A 25,390-nucleotide genomic window follows, 5' to 3' on the forward strand; every position below is an offset into this window, starting at 1 on the left:
AAACTAAGTTTCCCACAGCTTTAATGCTGCAAATAATTTGCTTCCGAACTATCCATCCAACACCAGCTTCCCTCGAGGAAGCCTGCTGCCCTGGCACCCCACACAAGCTCCTCGTTGACTCTCCCAGCTAGTCCAAGAAGGGCACCCACGAGTGTTATTGCTTGAGGTTTTTCTGGTTTACTTTTCAATTACCCATTACTTAGCGCGTCACAATACTTTTAATGAGCGGTCTGGGCTTTGAAACAGAAACGCAGCAGCAGCGTAGCTCGGAGCAAACACCGTGACTAAGGCTGAGCAAGGAGCTGGAGGCTGGGCAAACCCAGAGAAGCTCTGACGGACAGTCCTGCTCCTCACCCTCTTCACACGCCGTCTTAACCATTCACATGGGGCTGAACCACCTAAATCCAACTGCTTAGTCCAGAACGTGCCGCGGAATGTCAAGTCAGAAAAGATGTAATAAAGCTGAAATCACCACTATGAGAGCAAGCCCCAAAGCCAAGTATGGCTTTGGTGAAGCCACTGGTGAGGCACTGGGACAGGTTGCCCAGAGAAGCTGTGGATGCCCCATCCCTGGGAGTGTCCAAGGCCAGGCTGGATGAGGCTTGGAGCAACCTGGTCTAGTGGAAGGTGTCCCTGCCCATGGCAGGGGGTGGGACTGGGTGGGCTTTAAGGTCCTTTCCCACCCAAACCATTCCGTGATTCTGTGATTTAAACAGCAGGAGGAAGAACTTTAGGTGAGGGACAGGGGACATGGGCCTGGATTTATCCACATGGTGACATATGGCTTTGGGTGACAGCTGTGCATTGCCAAGAAGCCAATGAAGACATTACCACCTTCTCACCAAACAGGAGGGGTCTGTCTGAGGGCACATCTGAGCAGCTTCCGATGTCCTGCCCAAGTGCCTTCGGTGAAGGAAGACAGAGGCGAGCCCTCCCGTGACCTGCCCTGGCCAGGCCAAGTACCTTCACACTGAAATGACACCATCTGCCTCAAAATGTCCCACGCTTTCTGTCCAATAGTCAGCGGTGATGCAGAAAGGGCTTTACCTGGCAGGTCCCAGACCCACCGATATTCAGGGGCTAAAACCATATCTTTAATTTTGGGGTAAGGCGCGTGCACAGACCAACAGAGGAAGGCGGTCTGGTTTTGTTCAACCGATTGAGCAGCGTGCAGATCCGCAGCACAGGATGCTACCGGCGTTCTGATGATCAAATCCCAGCTGAGTTAGGAAGAAAATCCCCCCCCGCCGCGCTCCGCCCCACGTTAAAGGATTGCAGAATTAAGTGTGTTAAAGCTTTTAATGCCATTCTTGGAATAAGCAGCAGTAGCTGCAGGAGACGGGATCGTAAAGATGAGCGACCCCTGGTTTGCTCCAGCCTGATAAATCCTTTGAACAAACACGAAATGGGTAAGGCTGAAGTTCTGTCACAAGGTCAGTTTAATCGCATGTGTCGTAGTGCTTCCGTGTCAGTCACTCACTGCAGGTAATTTCTCTGTGCCTCCCCCAAGGTTCATCCACGCACACGAAACACAGGAGTGTATTTCAAATTCCTTTTCTTTCATACTGACCAACTTTTTGCCCTTTTCTAGCAACAGGTCTTTTCCTGTGAACCTGCCACACGCAGTCACTGTCTGAAATGCGACAGCCAAACAGAAGCAACTTGCAGATGACACCTTGTATTAAATATGAAATGAGAAGCTTGTTTTAAGAGCGTGGTTATACATTCCTGACCAGGCCACAGACTGAGCACAGTCTAGCAACATATGCCATGGCTGGAGCTCATTAGAAATATCGCCCACAGAAAAACACAGGTAGAAAATTCTAGAATTCAGTCCAAAACACTATCAAACTTACTAATTCCAGCCTAAAGTATCGAGGTTTATGGGTGAAAAAGAGCCTGGGCTCTTGCTCACACATCTCCCCATGCTCCTAAGGGAGCACACCGTGGCCTGCAAGGACTTCTACGCTCCCTAGTACCGGCGCCCGCTGCAGCGCACGCCTCCCGGCAGCGGGGTTAGGATCCCGCTGGGAAGTCACCGGCTGCAGCAAACGCACCCAGGAATGGTTTGTGCAAGGAGGAGGATCAGCGCTGGCAGCGCAAGCCGCAGTGTTCATCATCAGCGCTTCCTGCAAAAGGGTGTTTTCCCGGGAATGTTTCCTGCCTAAGAACGACAAAATTTAAAATATTCAAAGAACATTAGTTTCTCAAGGAGTCAGTGGAGCAGACAGGTGATTTGGTGAAGTTGGCCCTCATGCAAAACACCCCGTGACACACGGCAGTTATTTAACATTAGGCCACGCCACTTTTTTCTCCTAATTTGTTATGGAAACTAATCTTCAAAGCCCTATGCTTATTTACACATTTCGAACCCAGCTGCAAATATTCACAGGGCAGAAACTGCTTAAATCCTCAACTCTACAGGTTTTTAGAAGATACAATTAAACTATTTTTAAACTGTTCTTAACGTTTCTCTTTTTCCTGTTCTACGAGCTTTTGATGTCTAAAAGACAGCTTGAAGAAAGCCAAGCAGCCAAGGCAACGTCTTTCTTTCCATTAAGCACTCAAGATCAGAAACTGTCAATCACTATTTTGTGCAAAACCTCGTTACACAAGATCCTGAACAGACGCTGTCTTGACATTATCAAAGTCTGCATGCTAGAAAGCACCTCGTTTTTTCCAATAAGCACCTAAAAATCGTGTGGAAACCTCTCCGGCGTATCTCCACCCTGCTTCTGGTAACAAGTACTACAGCATTCAGGTTGTGTGGCTCCGGATGGGTCAGCAGGGGGTTCTGTTTGGGTTTTTTGTGCTGCCACATTATGCTTTCACTACAGGACAACACTGAACTTCTCTCTGCCCAGAGAAGCTGTGGATGCCCCATCCCTAGGAGTGTCCAAGGCCAGGCTGGATGAGGCTTGGAGCAACCTGGTCTAGTGGAAGGTGTCCCTGCCCGTGGCAGGGGGGTTGGAACTGGATGGGCTTTAAGGTCCCTTCAACCCAAACCATCCTGTGATTCTATGAATAGGTTTGTGCTGACCAAGTGCACCTCATTACCCCTTCGTTATCGAGGTTTGTAGACTCAGTAACTGCCATGCAGACCTGCCTCTTTGCAATGAGATGGCACTTTGTGGCACACACCGAGCACGCCGGTCCCAGGAGGCACGGCTTAGACATAGCCACGGCCTCTGGTCAACGCTGGGGACCTCAGGCTGAGGACAGTGCAGTGCCTCCCCCTGGGCACAGGGAAAAAAGAGAAGAAAGTCAAAAGGGAACTTCAGAGATCCTAGTTAGAGACAAGGGAACAGTTATTCTGGGGCAGGGGCAGAAGCCACCACGCCGTATCGTCAAAGTTGCTGCAGGAAAACGTGCTCCAGCGCTGGCACCACAGCAAAGCTGTTCAGCACCGCCACCAAACCCATCCACCGGGTCTGGGAGGACAGGACTTCTAAAATCCCCGTCCCAAAGATGACAAACAGTGCAACGCCTAACTAATCCGCCCTGGATGGGGGAGAAACGGAGCCGACAGAGGTTCAAACCTGTTGTTCCAGGGGTGAATAAATATTTAACTAGCTAGCTAGAGTGGCTCCAAAGACTTAGGAAACAATGCATTTTACAAACCTTTCTGATTACAGATTCAAACTGACATTTCTTCATGCTGCTGAGGCCCATCTGGGGGGGACAAAAGGCAGCAGAGTCAGCGCAAAGGAATTTCTACCTCTGTGGATCGCTCCGGTCGTTTCACTACTTCCCTGTGCTTCAGGTGGAAACAAAACACACTCATACTGTAAACATATTCCTAAGCCAACCCAGGTAACCAGGAGATTCATATTTAACAGGCAAGTCCATTAAGCATTAAGCTGTTCAGCTATTAAACCACAGTTTGTCTGAATATCGAGGTGTGATTAAAAACATTTGTTTTGGGTCTTGTTGCTTGTTTTCTGCTAACAAAACATTAGCAGTGAACTGTCAGAAAAAGAAAAAAAAGATAAAAATTATTCAGGGTACGTTTTGCTGTTTTCTCTGGGATCCTGTGCCACTGGGTGGGTTTAAATAGGAATGTCCTGGCTGAGCTGTATCCAAACGGATGATCTGAACGGATGGAGGTTTGGGTACGACGAGGTACACGGGTCATTAAGAAGAAACTCTAAACCACATGTATGAATGTCAAGATGCTGCATTATGTGCTGCACAGGGACAGATGTTCCCGCATGGTTTTGGGACCGATTTGTCACGAATCGACACAATCTTTCTGCTGCTCATTAACAAGCCCCGTCCGTGTGAGCAGGGGTCAGCAGGGGCAGCGTGGGCCACCACGGGTCCCCTCGGCCGGCCGAGGCCACCAGCACCCTCAGGTCCCTCTGCATGAATTACACAAGCTGTGTTTTGATTACAGACAAGGCAATTAAGAGGCTCCAGATCCAACAAAATCCAGGACAGAAAACAACTGCAGCAGCAGAAACGCCCTCAACCTCAGCCAATGCATTTGCTGCCTGGGCAGGGAGGCATCCAACCGCTCCACTATCTGCACAAGGCAAACACGCCTTAACCCCTTGCTGGCCGCCCATAACACAGCTCCCCAGACGAGCCCTCGCCTCCCACCGCTCCCCACACTCTGCCCACCATGCCACAAAACTCATTAGGCTAATGCAATTTAACGGGCTATCGCAAGGTGAGCGTTTAGCTCATCAGCATTATTTATAACCAGGAGAAAAAGCAGGGAACGCCAGTCCGGCCCCGGCATCGACGCAGCTTGAAATGGCTTGTTTTGGCCGTGATACGCATCGCTCAGTGCCAGGGCTTAGGTTAGTGTAATGTTATATGACGTACGCACACATACAATTCCAAGCCAGAGTCCTACAGAAACAGTATCGGGGAGCTCCGCGTTTCTCCGTGGCTTTTTCTCTTACTGTAAATGGCTGCGGTGTCTGTCCAACAAATTTATCCGTGAACAGTCACTGCAAATGGCTGCAAGAGCTGTCGCACAAACGTACCCGTGCAGCGTCCTGCACACACACATATAATCACACTTGAGCTACAGTTGCAGCGGGAGCTGTAATTTAATTTCCGAACTGTACAGTCACGATAATGACCTCCGTAAAATGGGTTCTTGCGGTTCTAAACAAAAACAAAACCAGCAAGGAAAAAAAAGGAAACCCAAGGACTAATCGCCCACGGCAGCAGCTCCTCGGAGTGTGTGTTGCAAGCATGTGATCTTAATTTAGCACCAGAGTTTGTGCTTGTTTCCTGGATTTCTGCAAGTGCTGAATCCTACCTCCTTTTCAAATTATGTATTAAATCATGTTGTATGTACACAGTGTTTTGTACTCAATGCCTTTTTCTCAGGATTAACTCATTCTTTTCCTGTCAAGAGAACTCCAAAGTAATTAAGCAGTGTTTTTTACAGAGCTCTAGAACATAAATTGTATGTGTAAAACAATAACATGTGTAAAAACAATTTTAAAATCTTTTCTCTTGCGAGCATTTATTTGATCTGAACACGTCAAGATGACACCTGAGTGCCTTAGTGTATCATAAGGTGGAAAAGAGCTATTAAAAAATAAATCAAAGTGTGTCCAGCTGAGACTAGGGATGATCTAAAATTCCACCGCAGAGTGGGCTGACGGAGGGCTGCTGCAAAAAAAAACCCCAGCGTTCTGCCAACCCCTCCGCACTGTGGCTTCTGTCCTTCAATTATTGCTTCACGTCACCGAGATCAGAGAGGCAGAAGCCTAAACCCCAAACCCTGTTCTTGGGCTGTACGGGGCAAACTGCTCCCAGGGCGTTCCGGCGGCAGTAATGTGCCTGGGAAGAACACGGCTGTAGAGGTCCACTGGACTGTAAAGAGCACAAGGACTTTTGATCGCCTCGGTGACTAACAACAGTAGCTCTCCCAGACCTTCCTGAATCTACAAAATAAATGGAGAAACTAGAACAGGACAAAAAAAAAAAAAAAAAAAAGAGGTCAACATGCTTCTACAAAAACGCCTGACGCTAGCTGTAGTCACCCAGCCAAATTCAGGGAATATCACATGTTCAAGCAAACTTTATGTCACTTATTCCCAGCACTCAACTCCTCTAACATTTATCCCTCCCTCTTCCCTAATGGCACAGACCTCTGAGGCACAACCCTCCCAAAACGCATCGACTCGAAGGCTGTTACCCACACACAGGATTTCAGTTCTTAGCACCAAAGCAGGAAGGAGCAAGCGCCAAATAAATCCAAGGTTTTACAATCAGCACTAAAATTAAAGTGTTATTTATAAAATAAGATACTGCAGCACATAATGCCACGACCCCACTGAACTGCGAGTTGGGAACGTTAGGAGGTCCGTATTTACACAGGAACAGATAAAATTAACTGCAGGTGCCTCCCTTCCCATAGACAGTGACTTCCAAAAACAACACACTGTTACTCAAACGTAAAGGAAACTCTTCCCATTGACATTTCTCCAGACAACGTTACAACTCTTATCTCATCTATCAGTGAGGATAAGAAAAAACCCTTTTCTACTCCCAACCCTTTCACAAGTTACGTGCTTGTTCCAAGCTACGGGGGATGTCTCAAATATTCCAAAGTGGGACCAGTGCCATTTGCAAGCCCTGTGAATTCGGCTGCTTCCCGACGGGCGTCCTCCCAGCCGAGAAGAGTGACAAGTTACGTGCTCGTTCCAAGCTACGGGGGATATCTCAAATATTCCAAAGTGGGACCGGTGCCATTTGCAAGCCCCGTGAATTCGGCTGCTTCCCGCCGGGCGTCCTCCCAGCCGAGAAGAGCCGCCACAGCCAAAACGGACGGCGATGCGGGTAGTGCCGCGTGGACCTGTTAGGATCAGCCAACGTGAGTTTAGAGAAGATAAAGGGGTTTGGAGTTGTGTGCCACCTTGTCCAGTGGCGATAATGGAGGATACGGAGGTCGGTGAAAGAAGTTGTTGAATGGAGATAGGGGGAAAAGGTTGAGCTCTGCTGTTGATAGCGGGAAAGAGCGGATAAAAGGAGGTCTCTCTAGATACGCAGCCTCTCCCATGCCAACCTGCTGCTGAGGCTGGGGAGTAACCTATTCTCTCCTGCGCTACAACTGCTGCCGGGGCATTCCTCTGGAAAGGGAGAGACTTACTCCCATGCAAATTCCACCAAGGAATACAAAACTCATCAAGAAGAACTCATACACGTATGCATACGTACGAAAAGAATAACTCATACACGTATGCATACGTACGTGCACACACGCACACTTTTATTTTTATAATCTATGGAAATACATTCATACATAAGCCATCTTAGTGTGATGAAGCCTGGAGGAAGTCGCCAACCACAGCGGATCCACTTTGGTCACTCCCTCTTTCACTTCTGAAGAAGTTACAACCTTTGCAAATGAGCTTCCCCAGCTACCAGAGCACGGACGCAACGCCGTGCCCAGGCACACAAATCCCGGCCTCACGCCAGTCGATGGCTCGCCTCCGCGGCTGGAGGCAGTAAGACAGCCCAACGGTCACCTCTTGTTTTCAGGGTTAGGATTTCTTGGGCTACCAACCTCTGCTATGGAAGTGCCTCACCTTCTCCCGCTGAACCCGCAGGACGGGCTCTCATTTCACAGATCTTCCAGACCTTTCTGCCTCTCTCCCTTCAAAGTTTTCACTCCTGCTCCAGGTTTTCTCCTCTGTCACCTCAACTATTTACATGGAGAAGTGGATGCCTCCCACTCGACTATGCCCAGACAGATTAAAGATCAAAGACTCATTTTGCTTTCATGCATTTTAAGCATGAAGAAAAACAATATTAATTAGAACTCCAGACTAGGCCTGGTTTCGTTCTCCTGGTACCTTTCGATCAAGCCGATTCCCCAGGCAGGTAAAAACAACTTGCAGAAATCTGGCTAAACTGTTGGCAATCAAGCTGAAAATACCAAAACATGGGGTTTGATTTGAAAACACAGGAGCAGTGTTCAAGGCGGAGGAAGTGTCACAAAGTGCACACAAGGATAGCAACGAGAAGTTGTAAATACTTTACCTAGCGTCTACAAGACCGCTGCTGTGCCGTTCCCTGGCATGCAGATCAAGCCTGCTCCTTGTACCTTGTGTTCGGAATTACGCGGGAGCTTAGCACAGCGTAAGGGATCGGAAACAACCGCCAACCTCTGCTTGCTTGCTTGTTTTTCTTTAATATGCAAACCCCAAAACTGACACTGCATCCAGGCAAAACCTGGAGTCCGCAGCCAGCTGTCACTGGGTATGATGTCCCCATGCAAACCCAGACTAACCCCAGGCTTCGCTGCTGTCAGTGCCTTTGATGGCTTGTATTTGAAGAAGATTAAGAAGCCACCACACCCATCCCTATCCCTCAGGAACCCTAGGACTGGGAGGGCAGAACTTGAGCAGCTTCAGCCCTTCCGACAGTGATTTGCCAACGTGAAACCTGTCTCCCTGTTAAAAGGAGCAGAAAGGCTCAGCGCACCTAACCCCCGAGGAACATGGAGATTTGTAAGGAGGAGTTGATTTTAAAGTGGTTTGGACATTAGCCACCTCATATTGTATTTGATTCTGTCCACCAGATTTGTAATTTAGACCAAGACCGAAATCTGTTTAATTCAGGGAGTTTTTCTGTAAACTTTTGCTCATAATTTTACTCACAGCTACCAGGGTGCTTTATTTGTTGTTATGGTTTGTTAATTTTCAATCCTTCTTGCAACCCAAGGATTTGTTTTTATCATTCAACGGTTGACACGCCACCTGGGAGCCTCGTGAAAGCTTCATGTTAATATTTAACTATATATGACTCTTTCCGATGTACAGCGTCTTGCAAACATCCCTGTTCACTTTAACCTACTCCCGTCACACCTGCTCACCCACACTGCCAGCCCAGAAGATCCAAGGGAATCTCAGTGAAGGGGTCCAGGCAGTCAAGGGTGTCCTAACAATAAGTGTAATCCATGCAAAGTCTCCAGCCACGTTTTATTTTGAACACGGATCTCCGCTCTCTGAACCAGCAGGGTGGCGGTGAGCCACCCCCCCCTCAAGCTGGCTGACCGTCCCAGCACCGTGCTGGGGGCACACTTCTCATCAGACCAGGTTATTTCTTAGGGATTGGCAGCACGAATGATTGGAATAAGAAGTCAGCAGCTCAGTGCTGAACGGAGAAGACATCAGGACAAGGGATAAAGGAGAAGTACGCGAGTTGGCATCTGCCCTGCTGAGAAAGAGAGGCAAGCGGAGCTATGCAGAAGCGCTTCAGTGTACGGCGATGGTCCAAGACCAAGGTCCATCTCATTTTTCCAAACATAGGTCATGTCAGCTATTACTTTTACCCACAAACCCTGTCCTTTAAATGAGGAGCGATACGATCAAAGCACGAGGCGAAATGTATAACCTTTGCTTTCTGCAGAGATGAGAGGGCTAAGATTGCTTTTCTCAAGGCCGCAGAGAAGGATGTTGTAGTAAACAAGGCATGAAAGAATGAAAGCTACGTTGACACATTCAGCTACGTGAAGACTGCGTTTCAGATGTGTTATGTGAAAAGATGTGTAACATGTAAGCCGGACACACAAAATAAGAGCAAATCTAGACCAAAAAAGGACGTAGAGTTTACAACAAATCGGAAAGCGGAGCTGTCCGTAACCGAGAAAGGTAATGAGATGGGCGGAAGTATAAGATTAACCACAAGGAGATTAAGCTGATAACTAATGATCTACACAGAAATGTCAGACAGAGGTTAAGATTTTAATCTGGACAGATTTCACGGCATAGTCATGACTTGTAAACACAGATACTGAAACTGAGTTTGTGGATGAAGAAGCAGAGAGAAGCAGGAACATAACTTAACCCAGATCCCCCTTCCCGCCTCACCTCCCCGAGAGGATGAGAACAGTAAGGTGTCACCTGAAGGCCAGCTGGGCAAAGCAATATCTGGAGGATGAATTTCCCCACGAAGCAGAGTTAACTGGCTCTGCCAACCAGATTTTTCCTTGTTACCAGGATGCATGAACCGTTTCAGTGCAGGGTCATTTAGCATGCTGCCCAAATCCGTGCTAGACACGGAACGGCTGCGGTGGGAATCTGGTCACAATGCCAGTCTCTGTCCCACTGCAGCCACTCCAAGGGTAAAGGGTTTCGCTCTGTGCCAGGAGGCTGCCTACCGGAGACAGCAGCGGAGGGAAGGAGACTCCAGGTCTCGAGCAGCCTCCTTAAGCAGGCAGCGCCCTTGGAAGAAGTGTTGCTGGTCAGCTGCCGGCTCCCCAGCATAACCCGAGGCTGGCAGTGGGCAACCTGGCAGGAATCAAAACGGAGCAGTCGTACTCCATGTGAGCAGCCAACGCATGAAAGGATCCACCAAAGGGCTAACTCAGACGTCCTACTGCAGCCCGATTTATTTCCCATGTGGATACATCCCAAACTAAATATTGTAAAGCAGGTCTTCCAGTAATTTAATAGGTGTCATGGTTTTCCCAGAACCAAAATCAGATTTGGAAAGGAGAAATTCAGGCAGTATCTCATTGCTAGGCATACTAGTATCAAATTCATACATTATAGAATCATAGAATGGTTTGGGTTGGAAGGGACCTTAAAGATCATCCCGTTCCAACCCCCCTGCCATGGGCAGGGACACCTTCCATAGACCAGGTTGCCCAACGCCACATCCAACCTGGCCTTGGACACTCCCAGGGATGGGGCATCCACAGCTTCTCTGGCCAACCTGTCCCAGTGCCTCACCACCCTCTCTGTGAAGAATTTCTTCCTGATGTCTAATCTAAACCTCCCTGATTTCACTTTGTACCCATTACCCCTTGTCCTGTCACTACAGGCTCTTGTAAAAAGTCCTCTCCCAGCACCCTTGTAGGCCCCCTTCAGATACTGGAAAGCTGCAATTATATGCGCCCATCTAATATTCTAATATTCTCTCAACTACTCCAGTCATTTTGGCCTCATCAGCTCACACCCACTAATTTCTACACCCTTCTCTCTTTGCCCTAAAGCAGCAAGTATGCTCTCCACAGTTTATTTCTAGGTATAAGAATTTACTCAGCAGTACTGAAATAGATACTGTTTGCTTGCAGTCCCACAGCCAAACAGTTGAGACCTCTCTATGAAATATATTTTTATTTACTACTTGCCCTTGTCATCTTCAGCACACCAGCAAGGCCCCTTTTCAAGTAATTCAGTGTATAATAATATGTGGCCCCGCACAAACTATCTGCTCTACCCTGATGTGTACCTGCTTAAAGGCTTCTCATTACAAACACATCAATGCCTATGGTTTTGATCCACAGGCTACGTGCTGTGCCACGTCACTCTGCTGCTCTAACCGAAGTGCCAAATGAGAAATGATAAAAACAACCCAAAGCCACACAAATACAACCCTAAGGAAAGACAAATGGCTACAGCTTAGTGCAAACCCCATTAATTCCGTTGCACAAGCCTCACTTAGCAGCTATTAATCTATTTCTCCTCCTAAATTATGCAAGAGAAAGTTGTCATGTGAAGGAATTTAATCCCAAACTAATTGTGCCATCCCAACAGGGAGAGGCCAACAACAAGGGAACTGAATCTTTTGAAGTTACACTAAACTCAGGGGAGATCTTGGATTCTCAGTCTTTCTTCCACAACAGTCAGTTAACGGCACCAACTGTCAATTGTCAGAACGGTGAAAATTCACTCTATGTTGTGCCTCTGTCGTGGTAAGCTCTTAAAATAAAGCTGCCTGCCAGCGAAGTCACTTTGTTCACTAATAAGGAAGTACAGTAGTAGCAAAAGTCTCATTATCCGCCCGTTAAACTACGCGGGGCCACGGAGGGAAACAGGATCTGTTTACATAACACGAGCCGTGCAGGCGTGTGCCCGATCGCTATAAAGCTTCAGCTTTGTGGATGTTTATCAGCACGGGCGTCAAGATAGGGTCTAATCACCAGCTAGCATCAGCACTGTCCGTTTCAGAGCAATTCAGACTATTCAGAGCTGGTCTAACCGATACCAGGGCATGAGCCGCGACACCTGCCGATCCCTAAATGGGGTAATTACACACTTATGGAAATAATCTTACAATGGATACAGTCCTCTGAAAAAAAAAATATACACAAACTAGAGTTATCTAGCAAGAAAAAGAGATGGGACTCTCCTCTACAAGAAACCCAAAGCCATATCAGCTTCTCCAGAGACAAAGCATCTTCTTCTGAAGCCAACTGTGGAGGTTTCAAACCTCAGCACGGAGCTGCTGTTACTGAAAGCAATCTTCAGCTGGAAGGGAGCTGAAGATGTTCTCGAGATGCCGCCAAGTCCATCCACCTGCTCCAGGCCACATCACATGCTTCACCTACAAGGTTAACAGCCAGCCGCTGAGGCACAGAGAGCGGCACAGACCCACGCAGGAGGCCCGTGGCTGCGGCGGGAAGAGATGGGTGACATCCAAGTCCACATCCAGCACACGATCCTCGACAAAATTCTTCGTACGAAGGAAACACTTGACAGCTTATTGCTGAGTCCTGCTCAGTCTGCTTTTGTAACAAAGCAAAGCTCGTATTTGAAACCGTGCCGCTTCAAATTAGGTGTTGGGTGGATGGATGTATCACCGCAGTGGATAGTTGCTGGCAAATCTGAGCACCCAGAGACCTAAAGTGTGTTTGAAAAACACAATCTGGAGTTCTTTTTGTTATCAGAGATTAGAGCATGTGGAAAAACAGCACGCTTTTCCCCAGCGCTGATCAACAAGAACCGTCATGCAGCAGCTCCTCCTTCTGCCAAGAGAGCCATGCAAAACATGAGGACGTTTGTCTTATCACACCCACCAAATTCACACACTGCACAGGCTCAGAAGAGAACATTTTAGATTTCCCAGAACAAAAATTGATGCTTGATGCAGATACCTAATTCTAGTAGACTTGTAGGCTAGTTCTGTGGACTAGGAACTTGATATCTAAGCACTCAAAGAGCAGCCTAACACTATACAAATTATTTAAGCAGCCCTGGAGATAAGGTTATTGGAGTGTGGAAGTGAAGCCTAAGGAAATGGTTATCTACACATCCCAATTCTTTTGCTGATTCAGTAATTGTAGAAACCTGATGAGGTGAGAAGTTGTTTCAGATAAAGCAGCAGCTTCCACATAACTGCTTTTTTCATTAAGTCTCCAGGTAAGATTGTTACTGCGCTGTCCCTTCTGCCAGAAACCGTGTGCAGAGATTCCCTGAGCCTAAAATCCAGAGAATCGAATGAGCAGAGAAACAGTTTATTGAGCTTTAAAGGCTTCGCTTCAAACACAATTTTGAAACAAAAGCCTTATTCCTTTAAGCTGTGTTAAGGCTCCACTGGGCGAGACTTTCAGACAGTCAGACATCGCACCGAGGAGCTCCATTTCCTCTCTGGCTTTTGGGAGCTTCTGAGGGGTACTTAGAAGGGAACACTTGGACTCGTTCATCCTGAACTGAAGCTGTGTAAACACATCCAGTACCATCAGCCGTACTTCAGAAAGATGACATTCAGAAAAGACTGAGGACTAGAAAAAACAAGTCCTATTTGTTTTATTAAATCACTGCTGTTACGTTTTCACTACCCATGGAATAGAATTGGCTTGCCTTTGCAGAAACGACAAGAAAAACATCAGTCCAATACTCAAATTTTGGTGACTATTGCTCACAAAGTGTTCAAATCCTGGCCATGTCGTAATGCCACATGGATGTCTAATGGGTTTAAAACGGCAACAGAAAAATGCCTAGTTATCCCGTGATGTCTGCTGACTCGCACGTGCGTTACTCCTCAGAAACCCTATACACTGGTAGAGCTTCCTGCATCGTTCCTACGATTTTCCCATCGTGTCTTTAACATCGCAGCAGGGTTCAAGCCCACCTTCAAGCATTCTTCACGTACTTTCTCAATCATAAAAACTTGCCGATACAACAGAGCTTTAGCGTGATGCCTGAAGTTTCTGCGTGGGAGATTTCCAGGTGCTCAGTTCAGTGCAATAGCTGGAACTCGATTTTTTTGCTAAAATCTCCGTTGCTATTTTCAGATATTTCAGAACAAACAAGTCGAAAGCTAATGGCATCTCACATTATTGAAAGCGAAGCTGCCAAGTTCAGCAGCTCTCCCACAGACACCAAATAACCCTTCCCATCAACACAGACTTGGCCCTCTTCACATCAATAGGGCAAAAAATGTCATGCAAACTGCCTTGCCATTTTGCCATACGAGAACGTTACATCTCAGCACTGAACTCCTTCCTCTTGGCAGAAAAGGCCTGTGTGCTCCTGCCTCTACAAGGCCACGCAGGGCCGCAGCTCTCGTGCCCGGCTCCTTTGCTGTGACCGCTGCCCCTGCCCACAGGTACTGACGCCTGACATTGCAGTAATGCTGTGTGCTATTAATATAATTAACCCCCACAGCTACAAAACCAGAGTAAGTATCAAAAATGGAGCTGGAAATCATGGCTACACCAGTCCCAAGCCATGCCTGCTCCCTTGCCCTACATACCTTCCCTTCCCTACAATCCTACAAGCCAGCAGGCTTTATTTTGATTAACAAATTAAGTCCAACCTCCTGCCTCTCTGGCCTGACAATTCACTTCTTAAAAAACACCAAATGAGAAATTGTGCTGAGGGGTCGGGCTGAGGCGAACTGCGAGGAGCACGATGTACCAGAAAGGCCTCACACCCTCCTTCTGCTCAGCCAGCACATCTACCCCTGCTCTCTGCCAAGCTCTCTACCTAAGCCGCCTTAACTCTGTGCACTGACTTTAAAAACATCCGCCTTTCCCTGCAACTTGAGCTCAGGCTCAGCTCATCCTCTCGGGGCCCTGAAATTCCAGCGTGGCCACATACCAGCAGCAATTCCGCAGGAGTCCCAGGTGACCAGCAGTAGGATGTGCACATCTCCAGAAGCCTTCACGTTACACAGAAAACAGAAGATTGGAGTGGTTCTACAAACAGATTAACGAAATTCCCCTACCCCAACTCAGAAGACCTTACAAATTTTACCATCTTCATTGGACACGCCTGTCCCCCTCGTTACGAGGGTTATAATACTGAACAGCCAGCGCTTCAGCAACTGCGGCGTGGGAGCTGATGTCTGCGAAAGCTGGAACTGCCTGATTTACATGTACAATACAGCATTATTTCTTGACGTCCTTGAAAAAAGGGCATCCCTAACCTGATACACGAGATGAAAATCACATCTATTTTTCTGGAGTGCGCTGACGCGATGTCAGCGAAAGCACATACAAGCCAAATTTTTAAAAAATAGGCAGAAGAAAATGAACCCCAGCATTCTGCTGAATGCTATTCTAACCAGACTTTCCTTCCAACTCTTACCATGTGATTTCCTTCAAAACATCTTCCTCAGAGCCTCCAAGCTCTCAAGGTGCTCCAGAGGCAGCCTTTGGTCAGGTAAATAAGGAAGCGAATCCCAAATGAAGGAATTCACACTGAGGGTACTGAGCTACAGGCTCCTTGTTTGTACAGGGCATCCTCTTGCCCTGCCTGTGTCCTTCCCCTCAACAGCAATTCTCACCCCATTTTGAAGAAGGGAGAAGGAAATTCCACGTTGGAAAACGTTTTGGATGGGAACAGGCAGCAAGCACCCTGCCCTTCTTCAGCTCATTGAAATACAGGTTCTCAAGGAAGCCAGGCTCAAATGAAAACGTTATACTCACTCAGCCAACATTTAAGCACAAAGTTAATTCTCATTTTAAATGTCACCAGCCAAAATAAAAGCAACGCTGACGACTCTCAAACAACGCCAGCCTGGTGCCCCTCCCCAGCACCCTCATGTGAAAAATCTAGATAAAGACGATGAACACACACAGTTGTAATCCCCAGAATTCCAGTGCCCTGCTTTGGCCGCGGTCGCGATGCCAGCCGCAAACTTGGGATCAAAGCAGCAACTGAAATAACTACAGGCACGTACCAAGCAGCCCAGCCCGCTGCCAGACCCTCCCGGCCGGTACCCCCACAACATCCCGCTACCCAACGTTGGGTTTTTTTTTTTACAGCTAACCAACAGCCCTAATTAAGAAGCATAAACATCGCAGCAAGTTCATTCACATCCCTCCAATAGGAACCTGCAGACAATTATAGGATATAATTGGGAAGCATGCTCATTGAACTTTTAACCAGCTATTGTTACAAACCAAGAGAAGGGTTAGTGCTGCTTCCTCCAGGACACAGTTGGTTATTCACCAGCTCTGTGATTAATCCAAAGGTCCCCAAATCCTCAACCTTTCAGCTAGAAACAATCTTTGCACTGGGCACACCTGGGTTTTTTGACCTTTTTTGTGTATGGTTTTTTTTTAAGCACAAAATATATTTGCAGAGGCAATCCCTGTCAAGTACAATTCCTGATAGAGAAAGATGTTTCAGAGAGCTCTGCCAAGTGACATATTTCAGTTGGTCTTCTCACTCACACTGAATACACTTCTTTGTATGGACTCAGCGGTTGACAATCCCTTCAAAGCCTTCAAAGATTTCCAGTTCCTTCATCACCAAAGGAAAGAATGCTACACCATCCTACACACCTTGAATTTATTTTGCTCTCTCTGCCTAAATCTGAGAAGGAGCATCAGCATTGCATTTCATTCAGAACACTTTCAGAATTCATTTAAATCTTTAAGATTTAAAATACAGAATTATTGTTCTGCCTTCATTAAGTGGGGTGAGGGGAGGAAAACATCAAGATATATCAACTGGTATGTTTTTTATCTTCACTTACGGCACCAAAGCACCCCCAACATCCAGCAGGATTCGCTCTGAGAGAGACCAGCCTTCTCCTCGAGCAAACACACTGCAGCAGGTGAACCATTCACAGCTCTCCCATTCATGCATTACTAGCACAGGCTGCCTCTGTTGCTCAGTATTATTGTATTTTTTTACATTCTGCGACTTCCTGCTTCTACATCCATGCCCAGACAACAGGATTTTCCAACAAATGTGTCTGCCAAGTGTAGTCAGTCTTCTGTATTTCCTCTAATAAAGGGTAGTGCAGGTTCCCTCGTTTAAGCAAACGAGGCAACCTGGAACTGTTCTTGGAGTGGAAAAAATAAGTATTCTACCTGAATTAGCCTTGGCATGCCACCCTTGGAAATCACAAGCAGTCGACTTCATCACTGAAGATCAAAGAGGGATCTTAAAACATCTTCCAGTGCTGTCAGTGCTGAACCCCTGCATGTGGAGGGTTACCCCCGCGGCCTCCTCCACAGCCCAGGCACTGGCTTAAATAACAGGCATTTGGGGCAAGGGGGTAAGGATGAAAGAATTAAATGGCAATTCAGAGCAAACAAGATGAAAACTTTCCCGATTTTCACCGTATCAGCAGCAAAATACTTCATTCTCCTTTTTAACTAATCACAATCCTTTGCCTTGACAAGATCTCCGTACAGAAATTAAACTGTCTTAACTTTGTGGAGAATTCTCCATATTTACCGCTTATTGACTGTGGGATGAGCTAGGCATTATTTCTTGTCCAAATCCTCTAGATGGAGCGGATCAGACAGTGGCTTCTGCCTAAAGCGCTGGTCGGGATTTGGGGTGGGGGCAGAAAATCTTCTGCCCCCCCTGCAATTCAGTAAAGGTGAAGAAGCTGAAGAAACACAGATGTGGTGAGACCACAGGAGCTGCAATGGGGATTTCTCAGCAAGTGAAACTGGAAGTACTGAACCCAGTTGTGTGTCACACCAGGTCGGTGGAGAAAAGCTTAACGAGAGGCTTCTTCACAGCCCCAAGTTTTGTTTGGTGTTTTTAAAGTGAGTAGCATACTCTTAAAATAGCTGTTTGTACGGGGTGACTGATTCCACCCTTGCCCTCCGATTCTGGGCTGTATCACACCACCAAGCCCCATAAATCTCTTAACTACTCTTAATAAGCTGAAGTGAATTAGTTTAGGATGTCCAGCCGTTCGCAAGCATCACAATAGCCCCAACCACAAGCACTACACGCGCTCAATAAAGCTGTCGCTTGGCGAGGTTCGGAACAGACGCCCCAGTGAGATTATCGGGTGTCAACTTCCATCTGGCATTTGTCAGAGCTGGGGGGGGAAGGCAGTTCTTATCAGATCTCCAAATAAAAGGAGCACTTCCACTTTGTGTGGTAGCAACTGGAAAAATTTCTTTTGTGTTTGAAGCTTTAAAAATATCCTGCCCTTGAGGTTGGCTAAGTCCGTTGAGAGCTTGGAGACCCCTTTCCCATCCAAAGGTAATAAAGCTAAGCTTAAGGTTACAGAAATTCCCAGCACACAAAAATTACAGGAAGCTGTTGCTAAGTAATATTTCTACCTAAGTAAACATCACAAAACCTTTCCCACACACACCTCTGAACTTTGTTATTAGACCTGCCTCGAAGATGTTCAAGGTTGCCGAATTTCTTCTGGCACCCGTCTCTTTAAAAGCGCTGGGTGCTATTTCACAGCAGCTGAAAGGCATTTCAGGCTGAGCAATGTTTTTCTGAGCGCTTTGTTGTGCTGCTTGTAGCAGGAAACAAAGCAAGCTGCTAAAGCTACTCTTCGGTTCCCTACCTGCCCCCTACCTCTCCCAGCATTTTCCCTGGATAAATCACAGGCAAATTAAAGAGAGATTCTGCTGTATCCCTAGTCTCCAGACCTGCTTCCTCATCATCATAAAAAAACCCGGACAAACATTATTTCCATACTGTACCTTTATTTAGCAGCTCATTTGCACCTCAATTACTCCAGACTGTCGCCCCTTCTATCAGCTCTTCTGCACCATCCTCTTCAGCTGGCCCAAATGGGTTCACAGACTTTACACTTTCTTTTCATGAGGTTAATATTTTGCAACAAATTCTAGATTGAACTAATTGAGGGACACGGCTTTTGTTTTTATTACGTAAAGCAAGACAATAGATTGAAGACAGAGTCTACCAGCAAACCTGAAATGGCCCGCTCTTAATCATCCAAATTTCCTGGTAGCGTGAAGTCCCAGGATCAAGAAGCTAACAGACTCCCATGAAGGTTTCATTCAGGATGAACAGGAGAACGTGAGTTTCATCACATCCTCTAAGGAACAAAGCCTGTATTTCCAGTATCCATCCTTATACTGCAGAAACATGGCCCTTCAATATTCGCCAAGGGACTGTCTGATATTGCGGATCATCTGCCCGAACGTTTTTATTTGGCCATTCCACTTTTCCTTCCTATTAGCTCACTCCACCTCCAGATGACCCAACATGCAAGTAAAAGGCTGAACCCGCCGTCAAAACCATCAGGCTGCTTCAAATTATGTATGGACAGAGGAGACTGACTGCAAAGAGAATTGGCAGGAAATCCTATTTCGGAGGGAATTGTTCCTTCCGCCAGTGGAGTGACAGACATATAGCATTTTTATTACATTTAAAAAAAAAACACGTGGAAAAAAATGCGAAATATGAAAATCATGTTTGGCAGATCTAGACTGAGGTCTAGGACGTGGCATTTCCAGCATTTTTGTTGTCTGCATTCTTCAGCAAAGACTCTCTCTGCATGAACATGCTGCACCCAATGCAGAACTACGCTTTTACGGCAATAAAAAAAAGTATGTACGTATGTTAAAAAAACCAAAAGAGCCTTATAGAAATGTGGGCTGAAAAGGTACAAACCCTGCAGAACGGGAACAGCATTTGGCTGCCATAGACAGCGGAAGGCTAGACCCAAATTCCAAACAGACTACATATTCCCCTCCCTTCCTACTCAAAATATAACATGAGTTGGCCCGAACTGAACCGACTCGCTTTTCACACCAACACGAGTCACTTAGAAAAAGGCAAAGCAAACTTTCAGGCAATGCATCCCCACCAATCTCGGTCCATGGTACAACCACCTCCACGTCTGCACTCAGACACGGATTCCTCAATACTGCAACTGTTCCCTCAAAGCGTGCAGCTGCCCACAAATCACTTCAGCTCCTCCCAACTGGTTTCATCCACAACCTTAGCTCCAACGCCTGTAAGAAGATCCTTCACTTTGTTGTCTTGAACGTGTTATCACCAACTGTAAAAAAATTTCTGGGCTGGAGTTAGAGCTGCAAGGATGATTCAGAGACTTGGATGTGTGCCTCGGAGATAATTCCATGCTATAACCGAAAGTTAGTTTTGGAGTTAACTGGGATATCTGTGCTGATTAAAATAAAGTAGTACCAAAGACGTATGATCCACATGAGATGTGGCAGGGATAACGGAAGGGAAGCGATGGCAGGGAGTGTGTCAGGGACTGGTGTGGAAGAGGTGGGGGACACCCAGGACCCCGCTCCAACCGTTGCCATCCCCCTGGCCACTCACACAAGACCCTGTGACACCTTTCAGCCTTCCCCTGGGCAAACTTCTCGCCCGTCTCCTAATTTTCTCCGGCGAGACTCAGAGCTGAGCAGGCTGGAGAAGCTTGCCAGCCTGGGACTCATCTCTGTCAACTAACCCACGCCCTGTTACCATCAAAACAATATTTACAGAGTCTTTAAGCATATTTTTTCTGGTAGACAAAACAGCAAACAAAATATCCGGCAGTCCCAGTGCTCTCCAGCAGTGCTATCAGTTCAGACAGCAACCGCTTCCCATCCGGATGCAAAACAAAAACCAGCAACCAGGGATTCCACACCAAGTTTTATAAAACAAACTGGGGGTGCAAATAACACAAACGACACACAAACCCAAACTTCCCCCCAAGAAAGTTACACCGAAATGGCTACATTCCATTCCAGCACCGGCTAAAAGACAGAGAGCAAAAATAAAAGAGGGGAATAGGCTTAAAACCAGAGAGGTGGGACACTTGAGCACAGCATTAGCTGCTGAAGATGCCCAGATAAGCTGCAAAAGTGCAGAGGGAAACGTTTCCTGACATTAATACTTCAGTACTGGGAGCTGCCATGAGGCTCTTCAGGCTAAGGAAAGCTAAAGTACAATTCACACAAGTTTATAATAGTCTTGACAAAACAATTCCACACGCTAAGGATACGTTATGGCTGGCACGAGAACAGAGCACGCAGCGATTCCATAACAGGGTCACTAAATAAATGTCATTTTATCTCCACCACAGTTACTAGCGTGCACGCGTGCTAAAAAACACTCAGAAGTCTAAAAGACTGTTTTAAAAAGCTGTTAACATCACTTGAGTCGCATACAGGCAGGTGTCACAAGGCATAAAATAATACAGATACCAGGTTGTTGAGAACACCAGCTACCAATAAGTAAAAGTACAAATCTCAGTGTTCAAAACAAAGATAAGTGTGGCGTGTTAAGTGGTTTGGAAAATGCATACCAGTTACAGCCAAAAATATGTAGGAGCATTGCTTCTCTCAATCTTCTACAAGGAACACAGAAAACCAGATGGGAGCAACTGCATATAATCACTTTTGAAACCACTCTCAACCTCAAATTTCAATTTCAACTTCAAATTTCAATTTCAACTTTAAATTCCAAATGGACTTACTAGCTTGGCTCCCTCAGGTAACTAAGCTCCGCCAGTGTGTGACACTGCATGAATGTCCTCCAACAAACCAGCTGAATTTATCCGAGAGGCTCAGGAGCTGAGATTTCTGCCCCACCAGGAAAATATTACATTCCTACAGGTTTCACGAAAATAGGCAGTCATATAAAGGAGAGAAACCATACATTCCAGCCTGCTGCAGCACAGCCCCAGAAAATTCACAGGAATGAGGGACATTATGAACGGTCTAGCCACAGAAAAAGTTTCGGTTAGATCTTTAACGTTATAAAAGAGCAGAAAACATCGAACGTGAACACGTAAGAAACCAGGTTTCAGCACTGATAATAACTGTATACCAAAAGTTTATGAACTAAAAGGCTTTAGAACCCTGTTTTTCACTTTAAAAAAGGAACACACATACACATTAGCATCCTCTTGCTCATACCCTGTTATTCTGGCATCAAAAAATAACCACTTTCTTTAAAAGGAAGCTAGACGATTTTGGGGTGAGGAGTAGCAGAGGGGAAACCACATAAATTTCATTAGTTTATGCATACTGGTAGGAATTCCTTCTCAAATTTGGCACTTAGCACTCAAAATTGCCCTTTAAAGCTTGGCAAGAAACTCCCTCCAGCCCGCAAGTTTCCTAATTTCGTCTTCGGACACACTGCTTCGTTTGGATGCACTACATCCAGAAAGACAACTCGAAATGTGTCAGTTTGACCTCAATTCACTTTGCTCCCTGTCCGCCTGATTTAACATAAATCAAAGTAAATATGTAATTAAAACTAAATTTAAGCTCAGTTTCAAGTTTGGAAAACACAAACCTGTGTGACGGTAGACGCAAGCCTAGTGCAGCTTAAGAACTGGAGTTCAGGGGTTGCAAGAGCAGCTAACTTGCTGAACAGACCTTCTCCTCTGAAGCCAAACCCCAGGCTCAAAGCCTGCTTATTACACCCTCCCCTAGACTCCTGCTATGGGCAACCCCCCTCCAGGTCCTCCTCCTTCTTCTCCCTTCAGGTCTGACTTGGCTTCCAGCTTCTTACTCTGTGCAAACATTGCTCACCCATCCACCTATCTTCCACCTTTTTATGGCAGGAAGGTTTCAGTACAAATGTAATTGCACCTTTCTAGAACCAGGTTTATTCCAGAAAGACTTTTCCCCGTCATTCTGCTTCTGCCTGCCGCAGTCAATCTGGACTTCTAAACCCCCACCCAAGCCCCAGCAGAGACACCAGTACCTCTAACTATTACACAAGATACCCGTTACTCTCACAGCCTGTTGAACTGGTGAGCTCTAGGCAGTCCCTAACCTTCCAGAGAAAGGAAACACGTTTTTGGAGATGTTATTCACATATATTCGCTGCTACACCAGCCCCAGCCCAAAGGTTCTCTCTTCGCCCGTCTACCGTCGATTTTGAGCCTTGCTTTTAGGAACCTGTGCTTAAGGTAGCCATTAATAGGTACCTATCAGCCCTCCAACAGACCCGACAGGTTAAAAATGGCCAGCAAAGCCACGGCTGACACACATCACTCCGCGGACTCACCCCTCTGACAGCGATCGTGCGTCCAGCAGCGTTCGATGAAAATGCCATTTATCACGGTAGGCGGACAGTTGCTCTTCCCTTTCACAGTTCCTGGACACACATCTCCACACTCCTCTTTGTCATCCTTGTTGGCCACGATGTAATTATCTTCCACAGAATCTAAAATCCTCGACCAGTCGATGGTGGACAAGTAACATAACTCATTGTTCTTCTCAATCCGCACCGCGCCCCGAGTGATGTTCATCAGGTTGTAGAGGCCGATCTCCTTCAGGTGAACCATCTCAAAAATGACCAGCGCGTAGTTAAAAAACAGATGAGTTCCCCGAATCACAGTGAGGTTAGGGAACAGGCCCTTTAAACTTTCCAGGCCATACACGCGAAAAAGCAGCAAGTAGTCTGTAATCATAGTCAGTTTGGGAAAGCTGAGCTCGCGGAAATCTTCAGGCTTGGTTTTAAACATCAGCAATATCTGCAAGTGGCCCTCAATCACAGTGCAGTTCTCAAGCATGCTCAGCCGGGTCAGGTTGTTGCGAATGTCCATGCTTCTGCAAACTGGAAGGCAAAGAATAACGGCATTTATTTATTTAAGAAAAGGTAACGGGTTTGATTTTCTAAATAGACCGTTTTGTCCAACTACATCGCCAGGCACAGCCACACTCGGGACTCACGACCAGGTCCTTCTCAGGAAAGCTGGCTTCACGTGTGAAGAGGTACATCGTGGGGAACGTCCCCTGGTATATGATTACAAAATACGACTGAAAGAGTATTTCATCATTTTTTTCTGCCACCTTGAGCTCCTGGGTATCACCTCTGTCACGACGGCAGCGGTAAGGCCCTGCCGCAGACGTCACTTGGCGCATACAAAAGTGAGGGATGTCTACGGGACTGAGTCTGTTTTCTTTAGATAGTTGCCAGCGACACACCTACCTCATCGCAGATTGTGCAACTAATGCCAGTGGATTAGAGGGAGTAATTTAGAGTGGTTGCAGGGGAAGATCGGAAAAGCGCAATGGCTGGGAAATGGCAGCGCTTCGGAAGAAAGCAGAAAAACCTGGAAATACACACGCAAGGGTCGAGCCTGCGCTCTCGCCCAGACTCTGCTGACAGGAGTCATTAACGACACCCGTAATTTTTGCCCTCAGCATTCTTTTCAGATTAGGTGTTTGGGCTTTTTTTGTTATTATTTTCTCAAGGTTGCAAATCTCCCTGCCTTGGCTGTCTGGACAGTTTATTTCGTAGACCCGGTAACCCAAAGAAGTGGCAAAGTGAACGATTACACGAAGCATAAATGAGGAGGTAAACAGAATAGTACGAATCCAAGCGGCAGCCAGAGGAAAAGATGGAAAGCAGAAGGTTTGAATAGGGATTTATTTTTTTTAAATCTAAGCACAGGTAAGAAATGAAGAAGGAAACGTAGAGCCCCACACCTGGAGCACAAGAGAAGTCCCAGCGAGAGCCCTTTTAAAACCAAAGGTCACAGAAACACCCAGCCAGACCCCGAGGTGCAAGGGGTCTGTGGAAAGGCCAGCCTGCTCGGCAACACGACGGCGCAAACAACCCTCTCCCCGCCCTGCCAAGGTGGGTTCTTTTTCAATTTTGTTTGTTTTCGTTAAGACTCCATCCACTTCAGGGACTCTCTCTTCCCTCTATAGCTCAGACAGCCCCTGTCCTCCCTCCCCCTCAAAAGCATCTTTACTCTTTTTGTCTTCTACTCCCTGTACAGAAAGCTCACCAACGACAAAATCACCGCCTCGCCGCTTCAACAAATCACCCAGCAATAAGCAGGCCTGACAAAAGTGATGCAGAGACAGATGTTTAACAGTTACGACTGTCTGACTCCTCACGGATTTACACAGACCACCGCTGTGTGGGTTAAAAATAAATCCTATGCAAACGTCTTAATGATTATTCAAAAAATTTGCTCCACTGCAATAAAAAAAAAAAAAATCTGGCAACACTAATATAGGATTTGAAGCAATGTTATTGCCCAATGGGAGTTTTTGGCACTATATCCAAGTCGTTTCATAAATTGCTTTCTGGAAGAAAAAGCTAATGCACACAGTGCCTCAAAGATCAAGGATGTACTTTTAGAAAGTAGGAAGGGAAATCTGGTGACCAACTAGCAGCAACCTTTTTGCTAAAAGAAGGAGGAGAGCAACAGGTTCATTTAAGTACTCTAAATACTTATTTTAATTAATCAAGATAGGTATTTCCAAGGAAGCAAGCGTGTGACAGGGCAGGTCTGTGGTTTCTTCACGAAAGGAGAAAGAACAGAAGGACACATAAAACTCAGACACTGAAATTCAATGTACAAGTCACCAGTGCAGCTAAAACCACCTGGTAAATTCCAAATCCAGCATCTCGGTCCTTATTTACTCCTTGCTGAGCACAGGCAAAACCCAGCACGCTGAGGTGGTACTCACCACCCGTATCACAGTGTAAGGTACCACCTAGAGTAATCTGCA

The 25,390-nt window shown here is 46.5% G+C and overlaps 1 protein-coding gene across 1 annotated transcript in view; it reads right to left on the reverse strand.

Moving 5' to 3' along the window:
• LOC104508848 (insulin receptor-like) overlaps positions 1-23,641 on the reverse strand; it is a gene marked incomplete at its 3' end in the record, with an annotated part of 24,426 nt that extends 785 nt beyond the window's left edge. Inside the window, exons 1-2 of the mRNA XM_010150595.1 lie at positions 23,563-23,641; positions 22,926-23,477 (exon numbers count right to left, since the gene is read on the reverse strand). Coding sequence (XP_010148897.1) covers positions 22,926-23,477; positions 23,563-23,641 — 631 coding nt within the window. The remainder of the gene's footprint in view (positions 1-22,925; positions 23,478-23,562) is intronic.
• Between the last annotated feature and the right edge of the window lie 1,749 nt (positions 23,642-25,390).

This window comes from Eurypyga helias, unplaced genomic scaffold (genome assembly GCF_000690775.1).
Source record: "Eurypyga helias isolate BGI_N326 unplaced genomic scaffold, ASM69077v1 scaffold14504, whole genome shotgun sequence".
NCBI classification, from domain to species: domain Eukaryota; kingdom Metazoa; phylum Chordata; class Aves; order Eurypygiformes; family Eurypygidae; genus Eurypyga; species Eurypyga helias.